The 23,047-nt window shown below is 45.1% G+C and overlaps 1 protein-coding gene across 3 annotated transcripts; it reads right to left on the reverse strand.

Moving 5' to 3' along the window:
* Positions 1-7,089: 7,089 nt before the first annotated feature.
* Positions 7,090-20,323, reverse strand: LOC133485879 (heat shock 70 kDa protein 12A-like). 3 transcript variants are annotated; one of them, XM_061790232.1, is made up of 7 exons: positions 20,156-20,323; positions 20,028-20,042; positions 13,754-13,843; positions 12,252-12,356; positions 11,910-12,168; positions 10,771-10,874; positions 7,090-10,069 (listed from the first exon to the last, which is right to left on the reverse strand). In XM_061790232.1, the coding sequence occupies exons 1-7, from the start codon at positions 20,229-20,231 to the stop codon at positions 9,438-9,440; spliced, it is 1,281 nt and encodes a 426-aa protein (XP_061646216.1). In that variant the 5' UTR covers positions 20,232-20,323; the 3' UTR covers positions 7,090-9,437. The 3 variants fall into 3 exon arrangements, with proteins under 3 accessions (XP_061646216.1, XP_061646217.1, XP_061646218.1); XM_061790233.1 differs by lacking the exon at positions 20,028-20,042; XM_061790234.1 differs by lacking the exons at positions 13,754-13,843; positions 20,028-20,042.
* Between the last annotated feature and the right edge of the window lie 2,724 nt (positions 20,324-23,047).

The following is a 23,047-nucleotide window of genomic DNA, read 5'->3' on the forward strand; positions in this document are numbered from 1 at the left end:
AATACTTCAATAAAGTACAACTAAACTTAGTTTTGCTCCCGCTGCCTTTTTAAAAACATTGTTTTAGCGTGCATGCATGCTACTGTATGTTTTAAGCTAGTGTATGTTTTACCATGCCTGCGCCCAATAATACGGTGTGCCTTATGTATGTGTTAAATACAGAAATAGACCCCGTAACTGAGACTGCACCTTTTAATGCGGTGCGCCTTATGGTCGTGAAAATACGGTATATATCGGCCTTCTGGATATGCTACTGTACTATTTATTGTAAAAAGTTGTCTTTTATGGTCTAGTATTGAGACAGTTGTCTTTGTCTACAGTTATAAAAGGCCGAGATAACTTGAGTGAAATTAGAGTCAATGAGGCATTTTTCTTCTGAGTTAGTAAGGTGTGTTTCTTGTAATAGGAGGAGGTCTGTTTTAAATTTAGTGGTATAATACATAATCTTAATTCTCTTTGCCTGTGATCGAATGCCATTAACATTCCAAGACATGAATGTTAAGTGTGACATATAATGGGTGTATGTATCATAATTTGAAATACATTTGGTACTATGCATTCTTTGTTGTTGTTTTTTTGACAGTTATCGGGAGATTTTTTTGGTATTGTGTTGACAAATGTTATTTAGAGAGGGTGCTATAGATGATATATTTAAGTACTGCAAACCCAGGGTACATAGAAGGGTAACGAGCAAACACTGAACATAGGAAACAGTGACAAGGGGATAATATGGTGTGTGGTGGTGGTTTGTGGTGCGCAAAGAGTTTTGAGCGACTTGTGCGTTTAGTGTGTGTGGAAGCAGAGCAGGAAAGCAGAGAGATAGGAGTGAGGATTCATGCTGGTGTCATGCATGATTCCGTTTTTGTTTACCTAAGCAAAAGTGGAAAGAATGAAACAAAATACAATACATTTTTGACAATTCATAACGACAACAGATCAAAAGTAGTACTTATGTAGAAGAGCCAGGGCGTGACGATGGCATCACGAAACAGTTGGCCGTTGACATATAGCTTGTCGACAACTAACCACGCTCGTTTGCTTTTGTCGCGGAACTCCTTCTTCAACGGGTACAAAACTCTACGCCTCTCATTAATCTCCTTGGGGAACTGGTCGTTCATTCCAAACGAAGTCCCTTTAAGCTCCCGACCTTTGGATTTTACAAACACTATTTGCTGAAAGTGTTCAAACTTTGCAATGATGGGACGTGGTCGGTTTCCTGGACGAGGGCCTCCCAATCGGTGGACATGGTGAAAAGTAATCTTGTCGACTTGTCGACTGTATCTTGCTGTATCTTGAGCACGGACATCATAAACTTTTTAATCTGCACCTCCCGCCCCTCGATTGATTGGGTGGGGTCCTCAGCCGCTGCGGTGCGGCCACAGCAATTACAGGACACTTCTGTCAGTCTTTGTGCATGTAAAACGGTGTCAATTCACTTGCATGTATCCGCAGGCACACACCCCTAGGACTCTTTCACTTACTGCGACAAATAACTCATGAATATGCAAATCGCTTGTGTATCGCTTATACTCTCATAATTAATGCTACCACACTTCAGTTTTACAGCCGGGTTCACGACCCTTGTCCTGCATGCTTCTTCTCCTGTTCTATCTTGTCCTGTCCTTCCCTCACAGGGTGTAGCACTACAGCCCCATGCAACACTCATATTTAATGTTTCATTGTTGTAGATAATGTAATGATTTACTTCTCTCATCCTGTTTACAAATGGTGCTTTGTAGGAGCCAGGATTGCGTGTGGCAACGCAGCGAAGAGGAGACTCCAGATTTTGGTTTGCCCGCTCCATCTGGCCGTTGCACTGTGGATGGTAGCCTGAAGACAGACTGACTGCTGCGCCCACCGCCTTGCAGAACTACCTGAGACCTGGGAGGAGAACTGATGACCTTGGTCTGAGACAATGTCTGTGGGGATTCCGTGGAGTTTGAATACATGAAGGACAAGAAGGTTAGCGGTCTTGAAAGCATGAGGTAACTTGGGATGGGGTACGTAGTGGACACTTGGAGAAACGATCTATGACGGTAGAATGACAGTGTTCCCTTCAGAAGGGGGTAGGGAAGTCCAAAACAATGTGGGACCAGGGGCGGCTCAGGATGGGTAAGGGGCGCAGCAGACCAGCTGGGGGCTGATGTGAGGCCTTTCCCCGAGCACAGACGAAGCAGGCTAGGCTGGGCCACCAAAAGTGTTGCTGGAGGAATTGGAAGGTATGGGTGATTCCGGGATGACAGGTGACCCCACTGAAGCACCTAACAGCGGGCAGAATAGGCACAAAGAGACGGTCTGGAGGTCCAGTCTTGGGGTAAGGTTGGTCTCTCTGAGCCACCTTAACCACTCTCTCGATTTTACAGATAGCAGCCCTGACAAAACAGGAGGACGGAAGGATGGGTTCAGGCTCCACAGGGCTGGAAGTGGGTGAATGAAGGCAAGTAAGTTGGCGTTCCGAGACCCAGGGTGAAAGGACTGGCTAAAATTAAAGCGGCTGAGGAACATAGCCAGCGAGCTTGACGTGGGTTCAGCCGTTTAGCAGTGCGGAGATAGGCGAGGTTCATATGGTCAGTCCAGATCATGAAAGGGGTCCCGGCACCCCTCCAACCAGTGTCTCTATTCCTCCAAGGTCCAAACGATTGCTAGTATTTCACGATTTCCCACGTCGTAGTTACGTTCGGCGGGTGACAGCCGACGGGAAAAGAAGGCACAGGGGTGACGTTTCTGGGTCTTGGGGTCCCGTTGGGAGAGGACTCCTACAGCTCCAGTGTCCGTGGTGTCAACTTCTCCTACGAATTGACAGGGTGTTTCAGGATAGGGGGACTCGTGAATAGTTCTTTAAGGTGGTTGAACTCTTGGGAAGCAGCAGGAGTCCAATGAAACGGGGAGTTGGTATAGACAAGACTGGTGAGGGGATCAGCCACTTTGCTATAGTCGCCAATGAATCTGCGGTAGAAGTTCGCGAAACCCAGGAAACGTTACAGCTCCTTGCGGGTGGAGGGAATGGGCCAGTTGACGACTGCCTGCATTTTAGCCGGGTCTGGTTGTAATTGTCCCTTGCCAATGATGTATCCCAGAAAGTGTACAGAGGAGAGGAGAAATTGACAGTTTTCGGGTTTAACAAAAAGGCGGAGCAGATGAGGATAGCGGAAGACCGGGGAGAGATTGGGGTACTCCGGGAGAAATCGAGTGGTGATACTGGTGGCTGAGGTTCATCGGAGATCGGGACTGCTGAGCGAAGACAGTGAGAGTGGCAAAAATGGCTCCAACCAGTTATACACAGGTGAGTCCAATCGATAGTGGGCTTGTGTTTCTTTAACCAGGGAAGTCCCAGGACTAATGGGGTCTCGGGAGAGGGAATGACAGTTGGAGAGTTTCACAGTGGTTGCCAGAGATGAGGAGGGTGATAGGAGGCGTCTGGTGAGTCACCGAGGATATGAGGCGCCCGTCCAGGGCAGTCACCTTCTTGACGACAGGGAGTGGTTCGAGAAGTAGCCGGAGTTGACTCGCCAAGCCTTCATGAATAAAACTGTCGTCAGCTCTGGAGACGATGAGGGCGGTAATAGGGGTGTTGTAGTTAGGTCCAAGGATACAGGAAGGAATAGTCATGCGAGAGGGAGAGCTGGGGGTGGAACTGGCCTGGCTCACCTCGGCGCTCTCATTCCGTGGGGAGCCCGGTCTTTTGGCTTCTGGGGACAGGAGGCGATGAAATGGCCTGGCTGTCCACAGTATATACAGAGCCGGTGACTAAAACTGCACTGACGCTCCAGAGGATCCAGACTGGTCTTACTAAATTGCATAGCCTCCTCCAGTCCAGCGGGAGTTGATGGGGTGTCTGGCGGGGCTTCCGTAAACCACGGGTTTATGCCCGCAGAGGATGCTAGATTGCGGGATCGGCTCTGTCTTTCTCTATCCCTCACACTCAGACGGTTGTCTATCTTTATTGTTAGTGAAATAAGCTCCTCTAAGGAGTTGGCCTTATCTCCAAAATATCCATCAGGGCCGCCTCATCCCACCCACACTCACCTGAGTCTGAAACTCGTTGCAATAACAGGCTGGAGACTTGGAGACTTGAGTAAGGGCCAGGAGCTGTCGAGAGGCCACTCTGCCTTTAACAGGATGGTCAAAAACTTTTTTCAGTTCAGGAGGAATACTCGCGGGGGATTCGGTTAGGCGGGGGTTGCCGGAGTGCATCTGAGCGGAAATGAGGGATACTTGCTGTGTTAGGGTGTTAATGGTGTCCATGATTTGCTGAAGAGCTTTATCCTGTCAGCCGATGTGGGAGCCTTGGTGGATGAACGCTTCCTTCAATGCTTCTGGAGTTGCTGGGTCCATAGTGGCCAGAGTATTATGTCACGGTTGGTAACCAATACGATATTGGACTGCACCCAAAAGCAGACTGAGACTGAGGAAGCAGTTGGAAGGGGTTAATTCGGGTGAAGTGCAAGGTCAAGAAATCCAAGGCTTGAGCTGGGTACGGAGGAGCAGGGAACGTGCGGGAGACAGGAGCAGTGTGGTTGGAGTGAGTGAGGGTTGCGGGCTTCTGGAGCCTATCCCAGCTATCTTCGGGCGAGAGGCAGGGTACACCCTGAACCGGTCGCCAGGCAATCGCAGGGCACATATAAACAAACAACCATTGGCACTCACATTCAGACCTACGGGCAATTTAGAGTTGTCAATTAACCTACCACTCATGTTTTGGGATGTGGGAGGAAAGCGGAGTGCCCGGAGAAAACCCACGCAGGCAGGGCCGGGATTTCAACACCGGTCCTCAGAACTGTGAGGCCGATGTGCTAAACAAACACTCGTCCACCGTGCCGCCAGGTAAAGTACAGATACCTAAAAAATTTAAGTACAGTGGAGGAAGAACAAACACTTTTTTATTGTTTTATTTCAACACCCATTTGTTTGCCAATTATTCTAATTTTCCCATACAGTTTAAAAATCTGAACTGAAAGTCATAGATGTCTATAGAGTACAATTACATAACATGAATAGCTCCAGCATGATGATATGAATCATAGATTCCCAAACATGATTGAGAGATGGCAGTTCGCTTGATTGACCCTTGATTAGTCCTGGTCCCACCATCGGTGCTGGCTGATTGAGGAGTTACACAAATATTCAATTCCTGACCTTAACAATGTCGTTTTTCAGATAATCAAGCCTAAAAAAAGACAAAATGAGTCAGCCTCCCTGTTATTGTCCCACGATTTCCATTGGTTAAGCCACTGAGCACTGAACCGTGCAGCGATCAAAAGGAGAGAATGGATGTGGGAGGCCAGTGGCGTGAAGGACCATTTGGAGAGTTCGGGTGCCGCCCGATTACCGTAGCAACTGCTCTCTCTTGATGGCTATTGGAGGAAAATCGGCCATGCCTGTGCAACCTCTTCACCCTGTCCACAGTCTGCTTCCACAAACACACACTCATGCACATCCCAGCTAAAGCGAACCTTGCCCTGTGACAGGTTGAGTGGCTCTTTAGCACCACTTCTGTAAAAATAATACACTCAATGCATAAATGTAATATGGTCACTCAGTACATTCCCGTTTCTTTACTTGTTCAACTGGTGAACCACTACTGGAAGTTAATTTGGTGAGAATATATATATATATATATATATATATATATATATATATATATATATATATATATAGTATTCCGATTAATATGACATCAGGAATAAATTGTAACAAGTAAGAATGTTTTTCTTTGTGTAAAAAAAAGGCCGAACAATTTTTATTCACAAGGCTCTGGAAAAAATTACTGGAAATGTTGCAACCTACATGATGAGACCATGGTTGGCAGTTTGTAAAAATAAAAATAAAAAACACACTGCGCAAACTACTCGAGTCCCAGGTCTCAACCTAAACGGTCATTGGAATATGTATTTCAAATAGGACATATGCACCTGTAGTAGGAAACAGGGGTGACTTACTGGAGGACAAAAGGTTGACAACAATGTTTTGGAGGGGAGAAAAAAAATCCATGATTACTTCAGTATTACCATCCTTAGAATTGTGTGGCAAAATTGTACATTCTGACTTCCAAAAACTGATGTAGAATTCATTGATCATCTGCGAGAGTGTTGTATGAATCAACACTCAAGTCGATTATCTGAGGTCACCGATGCTCATTCTCCAGGGGCAAATAAAAGGCATTCTGCAGAAATCTCACATGGTGGCAGTGTGGCTTTACAAATGCACGCATATAGTTTTATTTTGAAATCCAACTAATGTATTCAATGAACTGCATGATTTTCTCCGTTCATGCCTTTCAAGATCCCCGTCAAGAGTGAATTGGTGCTCCTTTGTACATACTGTACTTACAGATCCGCTTTACACGGCCGGTCATTGTTGCAAGGATGAATGTGCAAGGTGAACCTGCCCTTCCATAAGCATTTGCTGTAAACTCCATGAACCTTTTGTTTTTTCTGAACCATGCACTTGTCCTTGAGCCAATCCCAGCTGACTGCGGGCGAGAGGCGTGGTACACCCAATCCCAGGCAAATAAGCATTCATACTCACAGTCACACCATAGAGTTTTGAGAGGATTGGCTCCGGCTCCCCCATGACCCTGAACAGGGTAGAAAAGGAAGGATAAACAGTGCAAATCTAGCTATCGCTTGCTATGCAAAACATTTCGGTTTAAAGGTGCGTGGGGGAAAATGTCATCTTTCATAATATTTCAATATTTATTCACCATTTTTGTATGCAGCCATCTGAGCCAATAACTCGTCCATTTGCCGGATTTGTGTTTGCAATGTTTGTCAGTTGAGGGTTTATTTTATTCATTGATTCATTTCCCCCCCCCCCTCTGATCTAACAGCAATAAAAGCAGCGGTGACATTGTCCTACTTGGTGGTTCAAAATGTCTTCTATTTACTGATTATGGAGGCCATTGCGGTCATTGGGGAAATTCCTTTGACTTTATGCTTTGTTTGTGTTAAGACACGCATTGTCAACTGTGGAACATTATTGAGAAAGATGTGTACATCCATCCATCCATCCAGAAACTGAAGAAAAACAAAACGGTTTATCCCAACAAAAGAACCACTCAAAAAGACACCAAGCAGTAAAAAAAAAAAGTTTGAAATATACATGTTTTTATTGATGTGAAGCTGAATAGCAGCGAATGCTTAGAATACATTTTTATTGATGTGAAATTAGCGGACAAAGACATGAAGCAACTGGAGATTAAAAAAAAAAAAAAAATCTAATAAAAACATATCCATTGAAAAATGAACAACAAATAGTAGATTGAAGACTGATTGAGATGACTCTTAAGTTCAACCATGTCAAGTGTTTTTACGATTTACTATATATATATTATATATATATATATATTATTCCGAGTGTCAGAAAAATGGAACGAGGTTTGCTGAACCGCCGAGCGACTTAAGTTTGATTAAAACGAACTAAAGGGCTCACGTGCGAAAGAACCCTGTACAGTGAAAATACTGCATGTAGCCTATAGAAATTGTCTTAATACATGATCCCACTTCATATTTACTTGTGTGAGCATACGTGTTCTGAAGAAATGTAATAGCTTATCAGCGTAGAGTGATGCGGTGGCCGCCTCACAGCTTCCCACACATTATGAAGCCCGACACTCCGATGGGCCACCGGCGGCGAAGCGTGGTTGTGTGACTGCAGTCAACTTGGGTTTTCTTTTGGTCACTCCCATGTGACACATGGGAGAAGCGTGCATCGCGCAAAAAAGGTCAGCCGATGGCGGCCACACGCGTGCGTGCCACGAGCTATGATTTGCATTTCAAATCGGAAAACTTTGACAAAACTGTTGAGAACAATACAGAAGCACAACATGACGAACACCGCTACAGCGCAAGGTTGCCGGCAAAAGTTCTTTCGTGCAGTTGCGATATTGTTTTCCAAGTTTCGTGTGCCAGTGCCTAGAACAATGCGTGGGACACCTGCGGTAGTAACATTTCACATTCCATTTGGAAATGAATACTAGCCAATGACGTGCAACTTCCAGCATAAGTAAGCACTACAGCATTTGCGAAACAAAGTCAATTCAAATGACAATCGACTTGTAGTCATTTTTGTGTTCATGTTAAGCAACAATTAGCTCCAACAGAAATTGTCGAATCCCTTTCATCAAGTACAACACTATGGCGGGAAAAAAAAAAAAAAACATCGCTAAAGTTTATGTACTGACGGAGACAACTTTTCAAGGCACAGATTGAAAAGTGGAGGCAATGAAAAGTGCTACAACATCCACCATTTTTTTGGGGCAAGTAACACAAACTGCAACCACAAGTTCCCTTCGAATTCACCCGCTGACGTTCCCGCCCAACATGTGAAATGTTGGCATGCGAACAACTGCAGCATCGGTGTCTGAGTGTCGCGGACGCTTAATAATGAATTGACCGATTGTTGGGCAACGATTGATGGATGAATCTCAATTATATGGAATTGATTGTTGATTAATCGCGTTCAACCAATAATGCCCCACTTGGCGCTCACAGTGGCCTGCAGGGGGGGGGGGGGGTGTCGAGGAGGCGGGCATTCGGAGCATTCGCGACCCTTCATTGAAACTTTACACGCAGGTTATGGAGAGCGAGCCAAGTGAGTTGATCCGCGCTATCGAGCTTCCGTTTTCCGCATAGGTTACATTTCTAGTACGTATTAATTCCGGCTCCGATCAATTTTGAAGAGGTCGGACGCTGAGAACGCGCGAGCTGGCGGAGCGTTGCGACATGCTCAACACAATGGAAGCGCAATTAATGAATGGCCTGTTGGTCCTGCAAAAAAAATGGTCTCGCGGTGGCTCTCGTGCGTTTGCGGGCGATGCGCTCGATACGAGAAGTGAAAGCACGCGCGGAAAACTACTCGAGCTAAAGCTATTGACACAATGCTAAAAATCTGTACAATACTTAAATACTGTATATACAGGAATAAACAAATGTGACTGCACGCTAATATTGAGCCTTTCCAAGTGGGCAAGTCGCAAGTCCAGTTTGGGGGGGGGGGGCATTCAAAAGACCCAAACACAAATCCAGTGTAAATGTATAATTCAAAGACAAGTAACATGATGAATACTTGGCAACAAGGCTTTTCTGCTTCTTTTCAACTCAAGCTGTTTTGCAGAGCACGTTATACCAAAGGCGCATTCAAAGCATCGGCATTATTTTCCAATGAAACCAGACCGTGTTTGTATTTTTTTTTCTCTTTGAGACTTTGCGCTTGTCGTGTCATGATATCATTTAGCTAATAAGAGATCGAGCATAAACAGTACATTTAAATGGGCAGTTACGATGCCAGCATTGGGTAAATGGTTTAAGTGATGGGCCTGATTTAATAATCGAATAGCCCAAAAGTGTCTAAGCCTCATTTTAGAATATTTGAAATATTCTACTAGTTGTATGTGCATGAGAGCTGCGCCATTTAACATTCGCTCTGCGTCTCCGTACTCAATGGCCGAGGAAGTCAATGCTAGCCTTGACCGTGCGCCCGGTGGACACATCGACTGCCATGGCCCGAATCTCGGTGTCGCCAAACCGCATGAGCGTCTGGATCTCGCGGCGCGGGGCCGCGCTTTCCGTGCCACTGACATCCAAGCGAAGCGACCCGCACTTCTTGACGCCGGACTCGCTGATGAAGCCCACGGCCTCCTTCTCGGCGCAGTAGACGTGGATGACGATGACCTGCTGCGAGGGCTTGGCTGGCGTGTAGCTACGTTTGACCATCTCACCGAGCGCTACCGACTGGTCGGCGGCGATGAACGTGTCAAAGACGTCGGTGCACCAGCGCGTTCCGTCCTTCACCAGCAGCTTCTCCGGCGGATGCTTGCCTTCGACGAAGCGATTGAGGACACCAACGCCGTACGTAAGTGGGGAGCGGCGGACTTTGATGATGCTGGGGTCCAAACCGAACAGCACTGCCCCCTTCAGGATGGTGAGGCCTACGTCGTGCGGGATAATAATGCGACTGCGGCCCTGAAGCATGTTCTGGACAGCCTGCTGTAGCAGAGCTGATTCGGCGAAACCTCCCACTAGGAAAAGGAACTTGATGTCGCTCACCTCGGGTTTCTCAAAGAGCTCGTCTGCAGTGGAACACAACATCAAACGATTGTACTATCATTACAAAAACACAGCTCACATGCTGATTTCCACCTGTCCATCCGGATCAGTGCAAAAAATCGTTCTTTGCCTGTTAGCCTGGCAAGGAAGAAACATGAAAAAAAAAACTCTTACTGATTTTTTATTTTATTTTTTATTTTTTTAACCCATCCGCATACAATATTTATGTTCAGTTTGAGGTTAAAAGAAAAACACATTTCGAAACACTGGCTGTAATTACCAAAACTTGTATTGCTTTTTTTTTTTTTTTGTAGGTAAGTAGTAATTGTCTCGCACACACCTGCTCCCGAGAGCATCTTCCCCACCTGTGCCTCGTTTAACCTCATTACCCCATGCATTTACCGCATGTTGTCATACTAAATTCCAGCCAAAACAACTTACGGATTTGATATTTGAAATGGAAAGGATACAATATTATTTCAAAAATGACAAAATGATTACAAATCTAAAAAAGCATGTTGCTGCGTCATTTTATTGACATCTGGACAGCCCAAATATAGGTCGATGTGGTTTGCGACATATTGATTTTGCTACCACGACTTTGACTTTGTCTTATTAACGAAGTTGCAACAGCTTAAAAATAGTCGACAAACGATCCAGCCGCAAACAGAAGCAGCAGAATTCCATTTGTTTCAGAAGATACGGTGCAATGCGTGTGTCTTACCGAGGTGCTGAATGATATGGTCGACGGTGGGCTTGAAAAGGGAATTCATAGCATCGGCGCTCATCCTCAGCATCCCCTGCGAGGACCATTTAACAAAATCCACACTAGAGAGAAAGGAGTTCCACAGTATTAAATGATGAAGCGTTTTAATAGTATCAGATAAGATGACATACAACGATCCCATCAGAAGAGAATGCTCGAGATAATCCTCCATTTGCGCATCTCTCGTTCAAATTAATGGAAGAACATTGAGTGTCCACCTCGTCTCATCGGTTCTGCCGGCCTCATGGAAGCCAATCAGATCTACCCGTCCACTCGCGTCTTGTCAAGTTGTGCCTTGTCGTCTCGACCGTCTGTGTGTATTTAGTTTTTCAACGTGCCTCTAACTACAACAGATCAAATGTTTGATGTCCATGTAAAACTAGCTACACTCAAGGCTTCACCATCCTCTCGGCCAGTGATTCATTCATTCATTTTCCGCACCGCTTCTCCTCACTAGGGTCGCGGGCGTGCCGGAGCCTATCCCGGCTATCTTCGGGCAGGAGGCGGGGTACACCCCGAACTGGCTGCCAGCCAATCGCAGGGCACATGCAACAAACAACCATTCGCACTCACATTCACAATTTAGAGTCTTCAATGAACCTAGCACGCATGTTTTTGGGATGTGGGAGGAAACCGGAGTGCCGGCAGAAAAGCCACGCAGGCACGGGGGGAACATGCAAACTCCACACCGAACCTGAAATTGCAGTAATTATGTCATGACTGTATGTTTTAATAAAGTATAATAAAATAAAATAATATAATAATAACCCTCTTGGTCTCAGGTGGGCTTGTTGGGTTAATGCTTTGCTTGGGGCTTCTCTATCATTTTTTTTTTTTTTTTATGATTAAAACCTTTGTATCTTAAGGTGTTTTTTGTTCATGTTTCCTGTTCTACTTGGTCTGCTTTGTTGTTTATTTTTTAGGTGGCTGGGAAGGATAAATGGCATTTCCATTCAGTGAGCGTATTGAGTTATGGGTCTGGTCGAGGGACAAATAAAATTAGTATCTCGAGGCAACCGCTGTATATTTTTTGCGGTGGCGCTGTGGCATTTTTCCTCGGCTCAAAGGTTGGGAAACACTGCTCTTGGCATACTCACTTGCTTTTGCGCAGGGCGTGTTCAACACTGTGGCCCCTGAACTTCTTGTAGTAGTCGATAAACGAGAAGGGCAAGTTAATATTTAGGGGGTTGGCCCTGCCCGGGGCCGCTGCCCGCTTCCGCGATTCAAAGGCGATCATGAGGTCCACCCAAGCGGCCGGCCGCTTGATTTTGAACTGGTCGATGAAATCCTGGCCAAAGATCTGACACAGCAGCTTCTCAAATTCATAGTCGATCCCAAGAGAGCCGTAGGGTCCACCTAGATGAATGAAAAAATAAAAATTTATGAGCTGATTGATTGATTTAAAACAAAAAAAAAACTAAACAGATGCTACATGTTACCAGAAGCCTTGTAAAGCTCCTTCAGATGTCCTTCTGGGAGACGGATCTGATGCACAGTTAGGTCCACGGTCCCTCCGCCACAGTCCACTACCACATAACGGTCACCTGTATAAAAGGTTTCATGTAAGTATTGCGTTTCTGGCTTCCACCAAGAGGCACAGCTCGGTTGAATGCCGCGACACAGTTCGGAATGCTACATAAAGCCTGATCAGGCTTGCTTTTGCAGTATGAGGAATCGAACACAATATATAGTTCTCAGGGCTACAATAGAAAGCATCGGCACATTTACGTTTCTTGATGTGGCGGTTTTGGTTTCAGAAAAGAAAGTTTGTTTTTGTGCTCTCCAACATCTCTTTTTGCAATCACAACAAATGACTTAATGGGAACAGAAACCTTAACAAAGTGAAATTTAGTGCTTGGTAAAAACGGCAATGATCTGTGCCTTCCATCCCTACTCTGCTGCTTTCCAGAATGTTCTCGAAGAAGGTTGGAGGTGAGTCCTTGTAACACTGCCGCTCCAATCATGCCACTGAGACCAAACCCAGATTGTTTATGATTTAACTGTCAGTTTGCGTGGACATCAGGTTCAGCAATGAAACATCAGACATAATGTTGAAGGTTAGTGTCGAATTGTGAATTGACAATATCACACGGCATTGGCGGCACGGTGGCCGACTGGTTAGAGCGTCAGCCTCACAGTTCTGAGGACCCGGGTTCAATCCCTGGCCCCGCCTGTGTGGAGTTTGCATGTTCTCCCCGTGCCTGCGTGGGTTTTCTCCGGGCACTCCGGTTTCCTCCCACATCCCAAAAACATGCATTAATTGGAGACTCTAAATTGCCCGTAGGCATGAGTGTGAGTGCGAATGGTTGTTTGTTTCTATGTGCCCTGCGATTGGCTGGCAACCAGTTCAGGGTGTACCCCGCCTCCTGCCCGATGACAGCTGGGATAGGCTCCAGCACGCCCGCGACCCTAGTGAGGAGAAGCGGCTCAGAAAATGGATGGATGGACACGGCATTGTCAGTTTGGATTTGACACAGAAAACTTAATCAAAGTCACCTTTTAAAAAGGGTAGCGCTACTAAAAATCGCTCATTTGTTTTGGATATTTCATTTTACAAAAGCTGTTAATCACCAATTGACAGAATCGATTATTGTAAAACGGTCTTTTTCTTTTCCAAATTCATTTGCTGTAAATTATTTCATCAACCTGCATGAATCTTGCAGCCGTTGTAGGGTCTCTGATTTTATTCTCAGATATCATTGTTGCAAAATACAGTGACGCCGTTGCTCTTGAAGTAGTACTCGCATTTTGCCTTTGCAGTAGTTCACTTTTCTCAGCATCGGAGAAATACACATTGCTGAATACGTTTACAATTGCATTCAAAACTTTACTGGATGAAGTGTACTTAAAGGTCAGACCGCTGCAGGCGAAACAGCAAGACCAGTTACTCTCGAGCAGAAGCAGAAGGAAAGAATGACAGGCAGGTAAAAAGAAACGCTACCTTCTTCCAGCTCCGACCAAAGCTCCCCTATGACATTTTCCACCAGAAAGGTGCGACTTTGACGGTTGCGACGAACATGCTCCTTGTTGGCTGGTTGTTAACGAGAAAAAGAGTTTTAGTGAGTGTGTTAAGGAATGCAAAGCTCTGCTTTATGAAGCTCATAGCGTGAAAGGCAAGGTGGTCGGATACACATAAAACACATCATCTTCATTAAAAAAAAAAAAGAACAATAAAACACTGAATATAACTGAAGAAAAACAGAAACCCAAACTATTATGTTTTGGCTACCATTTTTCATAAGCTGAACTCAAAGATCTAAGACTTTGGATGCAGACAAAAGGTCACTTCTCCTTTGCAGAGATAATCCATCCACTTTACAGGTGTGGCATATTGAGATGCTGATTAGACTGTGATTATTGTCCAAGTGTTCTGTTATTGGACTTCTGTGCTCACCACGGCTCGTCCGTAACGAACACCATGTTCGAGGGTGTCCACACGTGCACTTGGCACCAGGACACCCAAGGTCGCAGTTCGATGATCGACTTTGTGGTCGTGTCATCGGACTTGCGGCCGCGTGTCTTGGACACTCGGGTGAAGAGGGGGGCGGAGCTGTCAACTGATCACCACATGGTGGTGAGTTGGCTCTGATGGTGGGGGAAGATGCCGGTCCGATGTGGCGGGGGAAGATGCCGGTCAAAACGTATTCTGAAGGTCTGCTGGGAACCCCCGTCAGAAGGAGTTTCAAACTCCACCTCCGGCAGAACTTCACCCACGTCCGGGCGGGGGACATTAAGTCCAAATGGACCATGTTCTGCGCCTCCATTGCCGAGGCGGCCGACCGGAGTTGTGGCCGTAAGGTAGTCAGTGTTTGTTGTGGCGGCAATCCCCGAACCCGTTGGTGGACACCAACGGTAAGGGATGCCATCAAGCTGAAGAAGGAGTCCTTTTTGGCCTGTGGGACTCCTGAGGCAGCTGGTGGGTACTGGCTAGCCAAACGGAATGCAGCTTTGGTGGTCGCTGAAGCAAAAACTCGGACATGAGAGGAGTTCGGTGAGGCCATGGAGAACGACTTCCGGACGTTTTCGAGGAAATTCTGGTCCACCATCCGGCGTCTCATGAGGGGGAAGCAGTGCACCATCAACACTGTGTATAGTGGGGATGGCGCACTGCTGACGTCAACTCGGGACGTTGTGAGTCGGTGCGGAGAATACTTCGGAGACCTCCTCAATTCCACCGACACACCTTCCCATGAGGAAGCTCTCCTATCTCTGGGGTTGAGGTCACCGAGGTGGTTAAAAAGCTCCTCGGTGGCAAGGCCCCGGGGGTGGATGAGATTCGCCCGGAGTTCCGAAAGTTGTAGGGCTGTCCTGGTTGACATGCCTCTGCAACATCGCGTGGACATTGCGGACAGTGCCTCTGGATTGGCAGACCTTTTTAAGAAGGAGGATCGGAGGGTGTATTCCAACTACAGGGGGATCACACTCCTCAGCCTCCCTGGTAAGGTCTATTCAAGGGTGCTGGAGAGGACGGTCCGTCGGGAAGTCAAATCTCAGATTCAGGAGGAGCAGTGTGGTTTTGGAACAGTGGACCAGCTCTTCACCCTAGGCAGGGTCTTCAAGGGTGCATGGGAGTTCGCCCAACCAGTCTACAAGTGTTTTGTGGACTTGGTGAAGGCGTTTTCCACCGTGTTCCTCGTGTAGTCCTGTGGAGGGTGCTTCAGGAGTATGGGGTACCGAACCCCCTGATACGGGCTGTTTGGTCCCTGTACGACCGGTGTCAGAGTTTGGTACGCATTGTCGGCAGTAAGTCAGACTCGTTTCCGGTGAGGGTTAGACTCCCCCAAGGCTGCCCTTTGTCACCGATTCTGTTCCTAACTTTTATGGCCAGAATTTCTAGGCGCAGCTGCAGTGATGCAGACTTTGTATTGGACCGTTGTGGTAAAGGAGGTAAGCCGAAAGGCGAAGCTCTTTATTTACCGGTCGATCTACGTTCCTACCCTCACCTATGGTCACGAGCTGTGGGTCGTGACCGAAAGAACAAGAACCTGAATACAAGCGGCTGAAAAGAGTTTCCTCCACAGGGTGTCCGGGCTCTCTCTTAGAGATAGGGTGAGAAGCTCGGTCATTCGACAGGGGCTCAAAGTAGAGCCGCTGCTCCTCCGCATTGAGAGGACCCAGATGAGGTGGCTCGGGCATCTGTTTAGGATGCCTCCTGGACGCCTCCCTGGTGAGGTGTTTCAGGCACGTCCCGCCGGGAGGAGCCCCCGGGGACGACCCAGGATACGCTGGAGAGACTACGTCTCTCAGCTTGCCTGGGAACGCCTCGGGATCCCCTCGGAAGTGCTGGAGGACGTGGCTGTGGCGAGGGAAGTCTATGCTTCCCTGCTGAAGCTACTTCCCCCGCGGCCCAACCTCGGATAAGCGGAAGAAAATGGATAATGGATAGATGGATGCCTTGAGGACAGGTTATGGTGGAGAAATGAATTTGAATTCGATTCAGGGGCAACAGCTCTGGTAAACGTTCCTGCAGTCAGCATGCCAACTGCATGATCCTTCGAGACTTGTGACATCTGTGCTGTGATAAAACTGCGCATTCTATGTGATGGACTCTTCCTGTGGGCAGCCCAAGGAACACCTGTGCAATAATCATGCTGTCTGATCAGCTTTTTGAAATGGCAAAGGCGAAACGCTCACTAATACAGAGTTACACATATTAGTGAACAATATTTGAGAGAAATAGGCCTTTTGTGTACAAAAAAATCTGAGATCTTTGACTCCAGCTCATGTAATATGGGAGCAAAAACAAGAGTGTGATACTGACATAAACAAACATTCATTGTGTAGACACACCCATACAAAATATTAGTCCCTCCATTTTCTGTACTGCTTATCCCGTGAGGCTGTAGCATATCCCTGCAAAATTACTGACGGTGAGGTTTAAACAGAGTGGTCAAGAAATAGCAGCCCTTGCCGGCTGCCTAAAAGGCAGCTACTGTATATGAACAACTACATTGTCAAGGGCCTTACATGATATTTATGTTCTTTCTTCTCTCCAAATAGATTGTGCATTTCGGACTTTATTTTGGGCAATAATACTTAAAAGTAAAACACTGTCTTCTTATAAGGGACACATGATGGAAAATGTACTTTGAACTGCTTGTACCCGTTCTGAATTTTGCAGGATTGTGAAAGTGTGGCTAATTTACATAATAACCCCTCCTCCCCACCACCAAAAAAAAAAACAAAAAAAAACACACACACACATTTCTGCCACCGATGAGTTGACAGAAAGGCTGGATGAAGATCCGCCATTTTCAAGCAACTATACAGAAGCACTATCAAGCCAAAGTCAAAAGGGAAGCAGAAATGTGGTGCTACCACAAACTAGCATTAGCTACTGGTAACACACAAATAATTATTGTCAGCACAAGGACTCTGCAGTGTTTGAGAACAAGTAGGCGCTCGCCTAGTCGCTACGACCTGGGTCGAAATGAAAGCCATACTCGGGATTCTCCCGGTGGGTGAGGTGACCAGTGGCTCATTTACATGAGACATATCCGCCCCCCCCAAAGTTATTTCAACCAGAGTGTTATGAGCGAAAGTTAAGTGTGCTGTTCTTTATCCTTTGTGTATTTTGACCAAACAAAACTCGTTTGAGTGCCATCTGATATGGGAGATTTGTGTTTGCTATTTTGCATTATACAGTGCAGCATTTGTATCGTACAACCCCAATTCCAATGAAGTTGGGAAGTTGTGTTAAACATAAATAAAAACAAAATACAATGATTTGCAAATCAGGTTCAACCTATATTTAATTGAATACACTACAAAGACAAGATAGTTAATGTTCAAACTGATAAACTTAATTGTTTTTACCAAATAAGAATTAACTTATAATTTTATGATTGCAACACGTTCCAAAAAAAGCTGGGACAGGTGGTAAAAAAGACTGAGAAAGTTGAGGAATGCTCATCAAACACCTGTTTGGAACATCCCACAGGTGAACAGGCTCATTGGGAACAGGTGGGTGCCATGATTGGGTAGAAAAGCAGCTTCCCTGAATTGCTCAGTCATTCACAAGCAAAGATGGGACGAGGTTCACATCTTTGTGAACAAGTGCGTGAGAAAATAGTCGAACAGTTTAAGGACAATGTTCCTTAACGTACAATTGCAAGGAAGTGAGGGATTTCATCATCTACGGTCCATAATATCATCAAACGGTTCAGAGAATCTGGAGAAATCACTGCATGTAAGGCCGAAAACCAACATTGAATGCCCCTGACCTTCGATCCCTCAGGCGGCACTGCATCAAAAGCCGACATCAATGTGTAAAGGATATCACCACGTGGGCTCAGGAACACTTCAGAAAACCAATGTCAGTAAATACAGTTCAGTGCTACATCCGTAAGTGCAACTTAAAACTCTACTATGCAAAGCAAAAGCCATTTATCAACAACACCCAGAAACGCCGCCGGCTTCTCTGGGCCTGAGCTCATCTAAGATGGACTGATGAAAAGTGGAAAAGTGTTCTGTGGTCCGACGAGTCCGCATTTCAAATTGTTTTGGGAAATTGTGGACGTCGTGTCCTCCGGGTGCAAAGTTAAAAAGCCAGCATCTGTGATGGTATGGGGCTGTGTTAGTGCCAATGGTATGGGTAACTTACACATCTGTGAAGGTGTGAAGGCACCATAAATGCTGAAAGGTACATACAGGTTTTTGAGAAACATATGCTGCCATCCAAGCAACGTCTTTTTCATGGACGCCCCCGCTTATTTCAGCAAGACAATGCCAAACTACATTCTGCATGTGTTACAACAGCGTGGCTTCGTAGTAAAAGAGTGCAGGTACTAGACTGGCCTTCTGCAGTCCAGACCTGTCTCCCATTGAAAATGTGTGGCGCATTATGAAGCGTAAAATACGACAACGGAGACCCCGGACTGTTGAAGAGCTGAAGCTGTACATCAAGAAAGAATGGGAAAGAATTCCACCTACAAAGCTTCAACAATTAGTGTCCTCAGTTCCCAAACGTTTATTGAATGTTGTTAAAAGAAAAGGTGATGTAACACAGTGGTAAACATGACCCTGTCCCAGCTTTTTTGGAATGTGTTACAGCCATAAAATTCTAAGTTAATGATTATTTGCTAAAAACAATAAAGTTTATCAGTTTGAACATTAAATATCTTGTCTTTGTAGTGTATTCAATTAAATATAGGTTGAACATGATTTGAAAATCATTGTATTCTGTTTTTATTTATGTTTAACACAACGTCCCAACTTCATTGGAATTGGGTTTGTGTGTATATATATATATATATATATATATATATATATATAAAACAAAACACAAAAAACATCAGACAAATATAAGCAAAGTTCACTTAAAAGACTTGTTGGCTGCTGCCTATTCAATTATGAAGCTGGTTTATTAGTTCTTGCATTCGATTACCAATAATATTATGAGTGAAAAATGTAAAGCCTACGTCATGCAAGGCAACATGCATTATCTAACTTTTGCTAATGTAAATATACTTTTTCTAAGAATATCCCTCTACCCCTATTTTAGCCAGATTGATTCAGATCAAAATGAGACTGAATACATTCTATGCAGGCATGTGGTAGCAAAAGATAATAAACCATATTGACTGTTTTCTAGTCCTAGTATTTCATTGCTGTTGAGAAATAACCCCTGATTTGTAACTAAACACAGAACTGAACCGGGAGAGCATTTTGGGCAACATTACCGTAATTTCTCGTGTATAATGCGCACCCGTGTATAATACGCACCCCCAAAGTTGACCTCAAAATTCTGGAAAACCCTTCTACCTATGTATAATGCATTTTTACAATGCATGATTTTGCTTCTACCCATATGATCAAAACATGAAGTATTATCTGTATTTTGTTAGTTTTTCCAAATAATTATTCTGAATTTAAGCACTTCATTTGAACACGTAATACTTTCTTTTCATTTACTTGCTCTTCTTTTGAAATTCACAGCCCTACTTTTATTTAGTAAAAGAAAACACACAGTTGTGCTCATATGTTTGATTACCCGGGGAGAATTTGTAAGATGGGTACAATTCTTTAAAGAAAACATGAAGGGTCAGCCAAAACACATAATTTTATTTTAATTTTGACATTTTTTTGGGGGGTGGGGGGGGGTGCGCATTATACACGAGAAATTACTGTAATTCAAATATGATGCGGGCTGTGTAAAGAAAATATGTACTTAATTGGCATGCATCGGTCTATATGTAAAATAAAGGTTTTATTACCATGGCATGGAGAGGCTACAGGAGAATCAACATACAGCAGAAAAAAGACATTTTTTATGTAAAAATATGAATGTCACAGTCAAGATAAATGTTTTTGTGATCTTAAATTACAGTTTAATGGTTATTACCTTGGGTCATTGTACTCCCAACATTGTCTGTGGGACTGAAGCCATTCTGAGTGGTCAGGCTACTCAAGTCCACCATCTGGTGGAGGCGGAGTTTACGGCAGTAGATTGATGCCGCCTCAGGTTCCAGAGCAATGATGAGTTGCTCCGGGTTGTCACGGGACACCAGACCAGACTACATAACGGCAAAAGACAGAATATTTTTAATAATCAAATAAAACATATTAATCTGAATTTGGGTTAGTTTGTTAAACACACAGTCACCTAATTAGGTACACACGTAACGTGATAACTAATCATACTGTTCTATTTCAAACAACACTGATTTTCACGGCGGCACGGTGGACTACTGATTAGAGCGTTTGCCTCACAGTTCTGATTCAATCCCCGACCCCGCCTGTGTGGAGTTTTCATGTTCTCCCTGTGCCTGCGTGGGTTTTCTCCGTGCACTCCGGTTTAATCCCACATCCCAAAAACATGCATACTAGGTTAATTGGAGACCGTCGGTGTGAATGTGAGTGCGAATGGTTGTTTGTTTGTATGTGCCCTGTGATTGGCTGGCAAGCTCCTGTCCGATGGTGGCTGGGATGAGCTCCAGCGTGCCCGCGACCCTGGTGAGGAGATGCAACTCAGAAAATGGATGGATGAATGGACTGATTATCACACACAACCGTCTCCAGGGTTGTGGTGGTGGTGGAAAAAAAAAAAAAAAAAATTAAAACCAATGTCACAAAGCACATGTAATCTTGAACTGGTTTATTCAACGCGACAGTGACTTCACAGCACTGTGATGACGCCCTAACCAGTCGGCCACCGTGTCAACAGATCCCAATCCAGTAGCGCACTTTTGGGATGTGGTGGAACAGGGGAGTGGCATCACGGCTGTGCAGCAGCCAAGTGTTGACATCAATGACAAGTAGAGATCTCTAAGAAATGTTTCAAGCACCTTGCTGAATTCGTCAAGTTGAATCAAGACACTATAAGGCAAAAAGATAGTAATGAGAACTTATACTCTCTAGAAAAACTATGCTCAGTAGTACTACATATCTAGACATTTTTCTGGTCTACCTGTATTTAAATGCACTGTAGTATTGAGCAACACTCCAGCCTGACATGAAGTTAAAATCATTTATTTTACTGCCTAGTTATACTGTTGAGTCATTAGCACATTCCATCCATCCATCCATCCATTATCTGAGCCTCTTCTCCTCACTAGGGTCGCTGGCTGGAGCCTATCCCAGCTATCATCGGGCAGGAGGCGGGGTACACCCTGAACTGGTTGCCAGCCAATCGCAGGGCACATAGAAACAAACAACCATTCGCACTCACATTCACACCTACAGGCAATTTAGAGTTGTCAATTAACCTACCATGCATGTTTTTGGGATGTGGGAGGAAACCGGAGTGCCCGGAGAAAACCCACGCAGGCACGGGGAGAACATGCAAACTCCACACAGGTGGGGCCAGGGATTGAACCCCGGTCCTCAGAACTGTGAGGCAGACGCTCTAACCAGTCAACCACTGTGCCGCCTAGCACATTCCTAACACTATTAATTTGTTTTTAATCAATCAGTTATTTTACACCCATGTTTTAACATATGCATTAGTATTTCTATAATTTAGTGCATTAGTTACAAGCAAAACCTGTTGTTGTGTACACCTGAAGTTTGTCCCTTCAATAATGCTGTGGCTCTCCCACCCTTCCCCCAAGTACAATCTGTTGCGACATGCATTGGGTTCGTCACATTCGGAGGAGACGTCCAGTAAATGCAGACATGTAATTGCTTGCCGTGTCCTAATTAATAGTTATCATACAAAGAAATAAGGAGATAACACTCTGGGCTGCTCCGTGTTTTGTTTGGTGGGTTATAAATTACTGAAACATTGGTGCTAATCTTATTAGCATGTCCAACCAGGCCCCTCTGCTTGTCACTTATTAATATTACAGTTGATCGATTACATATCAATACACAAACATTGTGCAAGACCCTGCGATGTGACTGAAGCGGCTCTACTCTGAGATCCTCCCGGATGAACAAGCTTCTCACCCTATCTCTAAGGGAGAGCCCGGACACCCTGAAGAGGAAACTCATTTTGTATCAGGGATCTCGTTCTTTCGGTCACGACCCACAGCTCGAGACCACAGGTGAGGGTAGGAACGTAGATCGACCAGTAAATTGAGAGCTTCGCCTTTCGGCTTAGCTCCTTCTTTACCACAACGGACCGATACAAAGTACACATAGTTCAAATAGAACCTGATAACAATTATATCTGGGGGGAAAAAAATGCTTCACAGAACCCAGTAGATCAAATTATGATTAGCTTTCATGTCTCAGTTGGTGGAAATAAAAGGGGTTAAGTAGATGATAAAAGAAGGGACTGTGGATTACGTCACGGCTCCAGGAGGGAGACAGAGTTGTAGATCCCTCCCTCTGTCCTCTTATACCGAAGCTCAGTGCCAATGTTGAGTCACTGCAGATGCCCAACCCATCCACTGCTCATTTCCTCTCCACCATATGCACAGCTTCTCTGTCAGCTCGCCCCACCATTCCTGCCTCCAGACACACGGCTGATAGGAGCTAAAAGCCCTCCTCTTCCTTCCTGTGTCTACACTGAGTCTACACTCATGAAATCATCCACATTCCCCCTCTTTTTTCATGAATATTTTAGCACACCGACACATACACACAGACAGGAAATATGTAATCACCACTAAAGGATGAGATCACTGTGGAAGGCATGCATACTGTAATGTATTGGTCCAATCAGTGTGTGTATCCCAAAATACAAATGACTGACTTGAGACTACTTCCAGATGAACTGAGTGAAGCCAATATAAAATATGAGAAGGACCTGAACGATAAAACAGTACAATCATTCACATCACCATGACAA

Source organism: Phyllopteryx taeniolatus, chromosome 11 (assembly GCF_024500385.1).
Source record: "Phyllopteryx taeniolatus isolate TA_2022b chromosome 11, UOR_Ptae_1.2, whole genome shotgun sequence".
NCBI classification, from domain to species: Eukaryota; Metazoa; Chordata; class Actinopteri; order Syngnathiformes; family Syngnathidae; genus Phyllopteryx; species Phyllopteryx taeniolatus.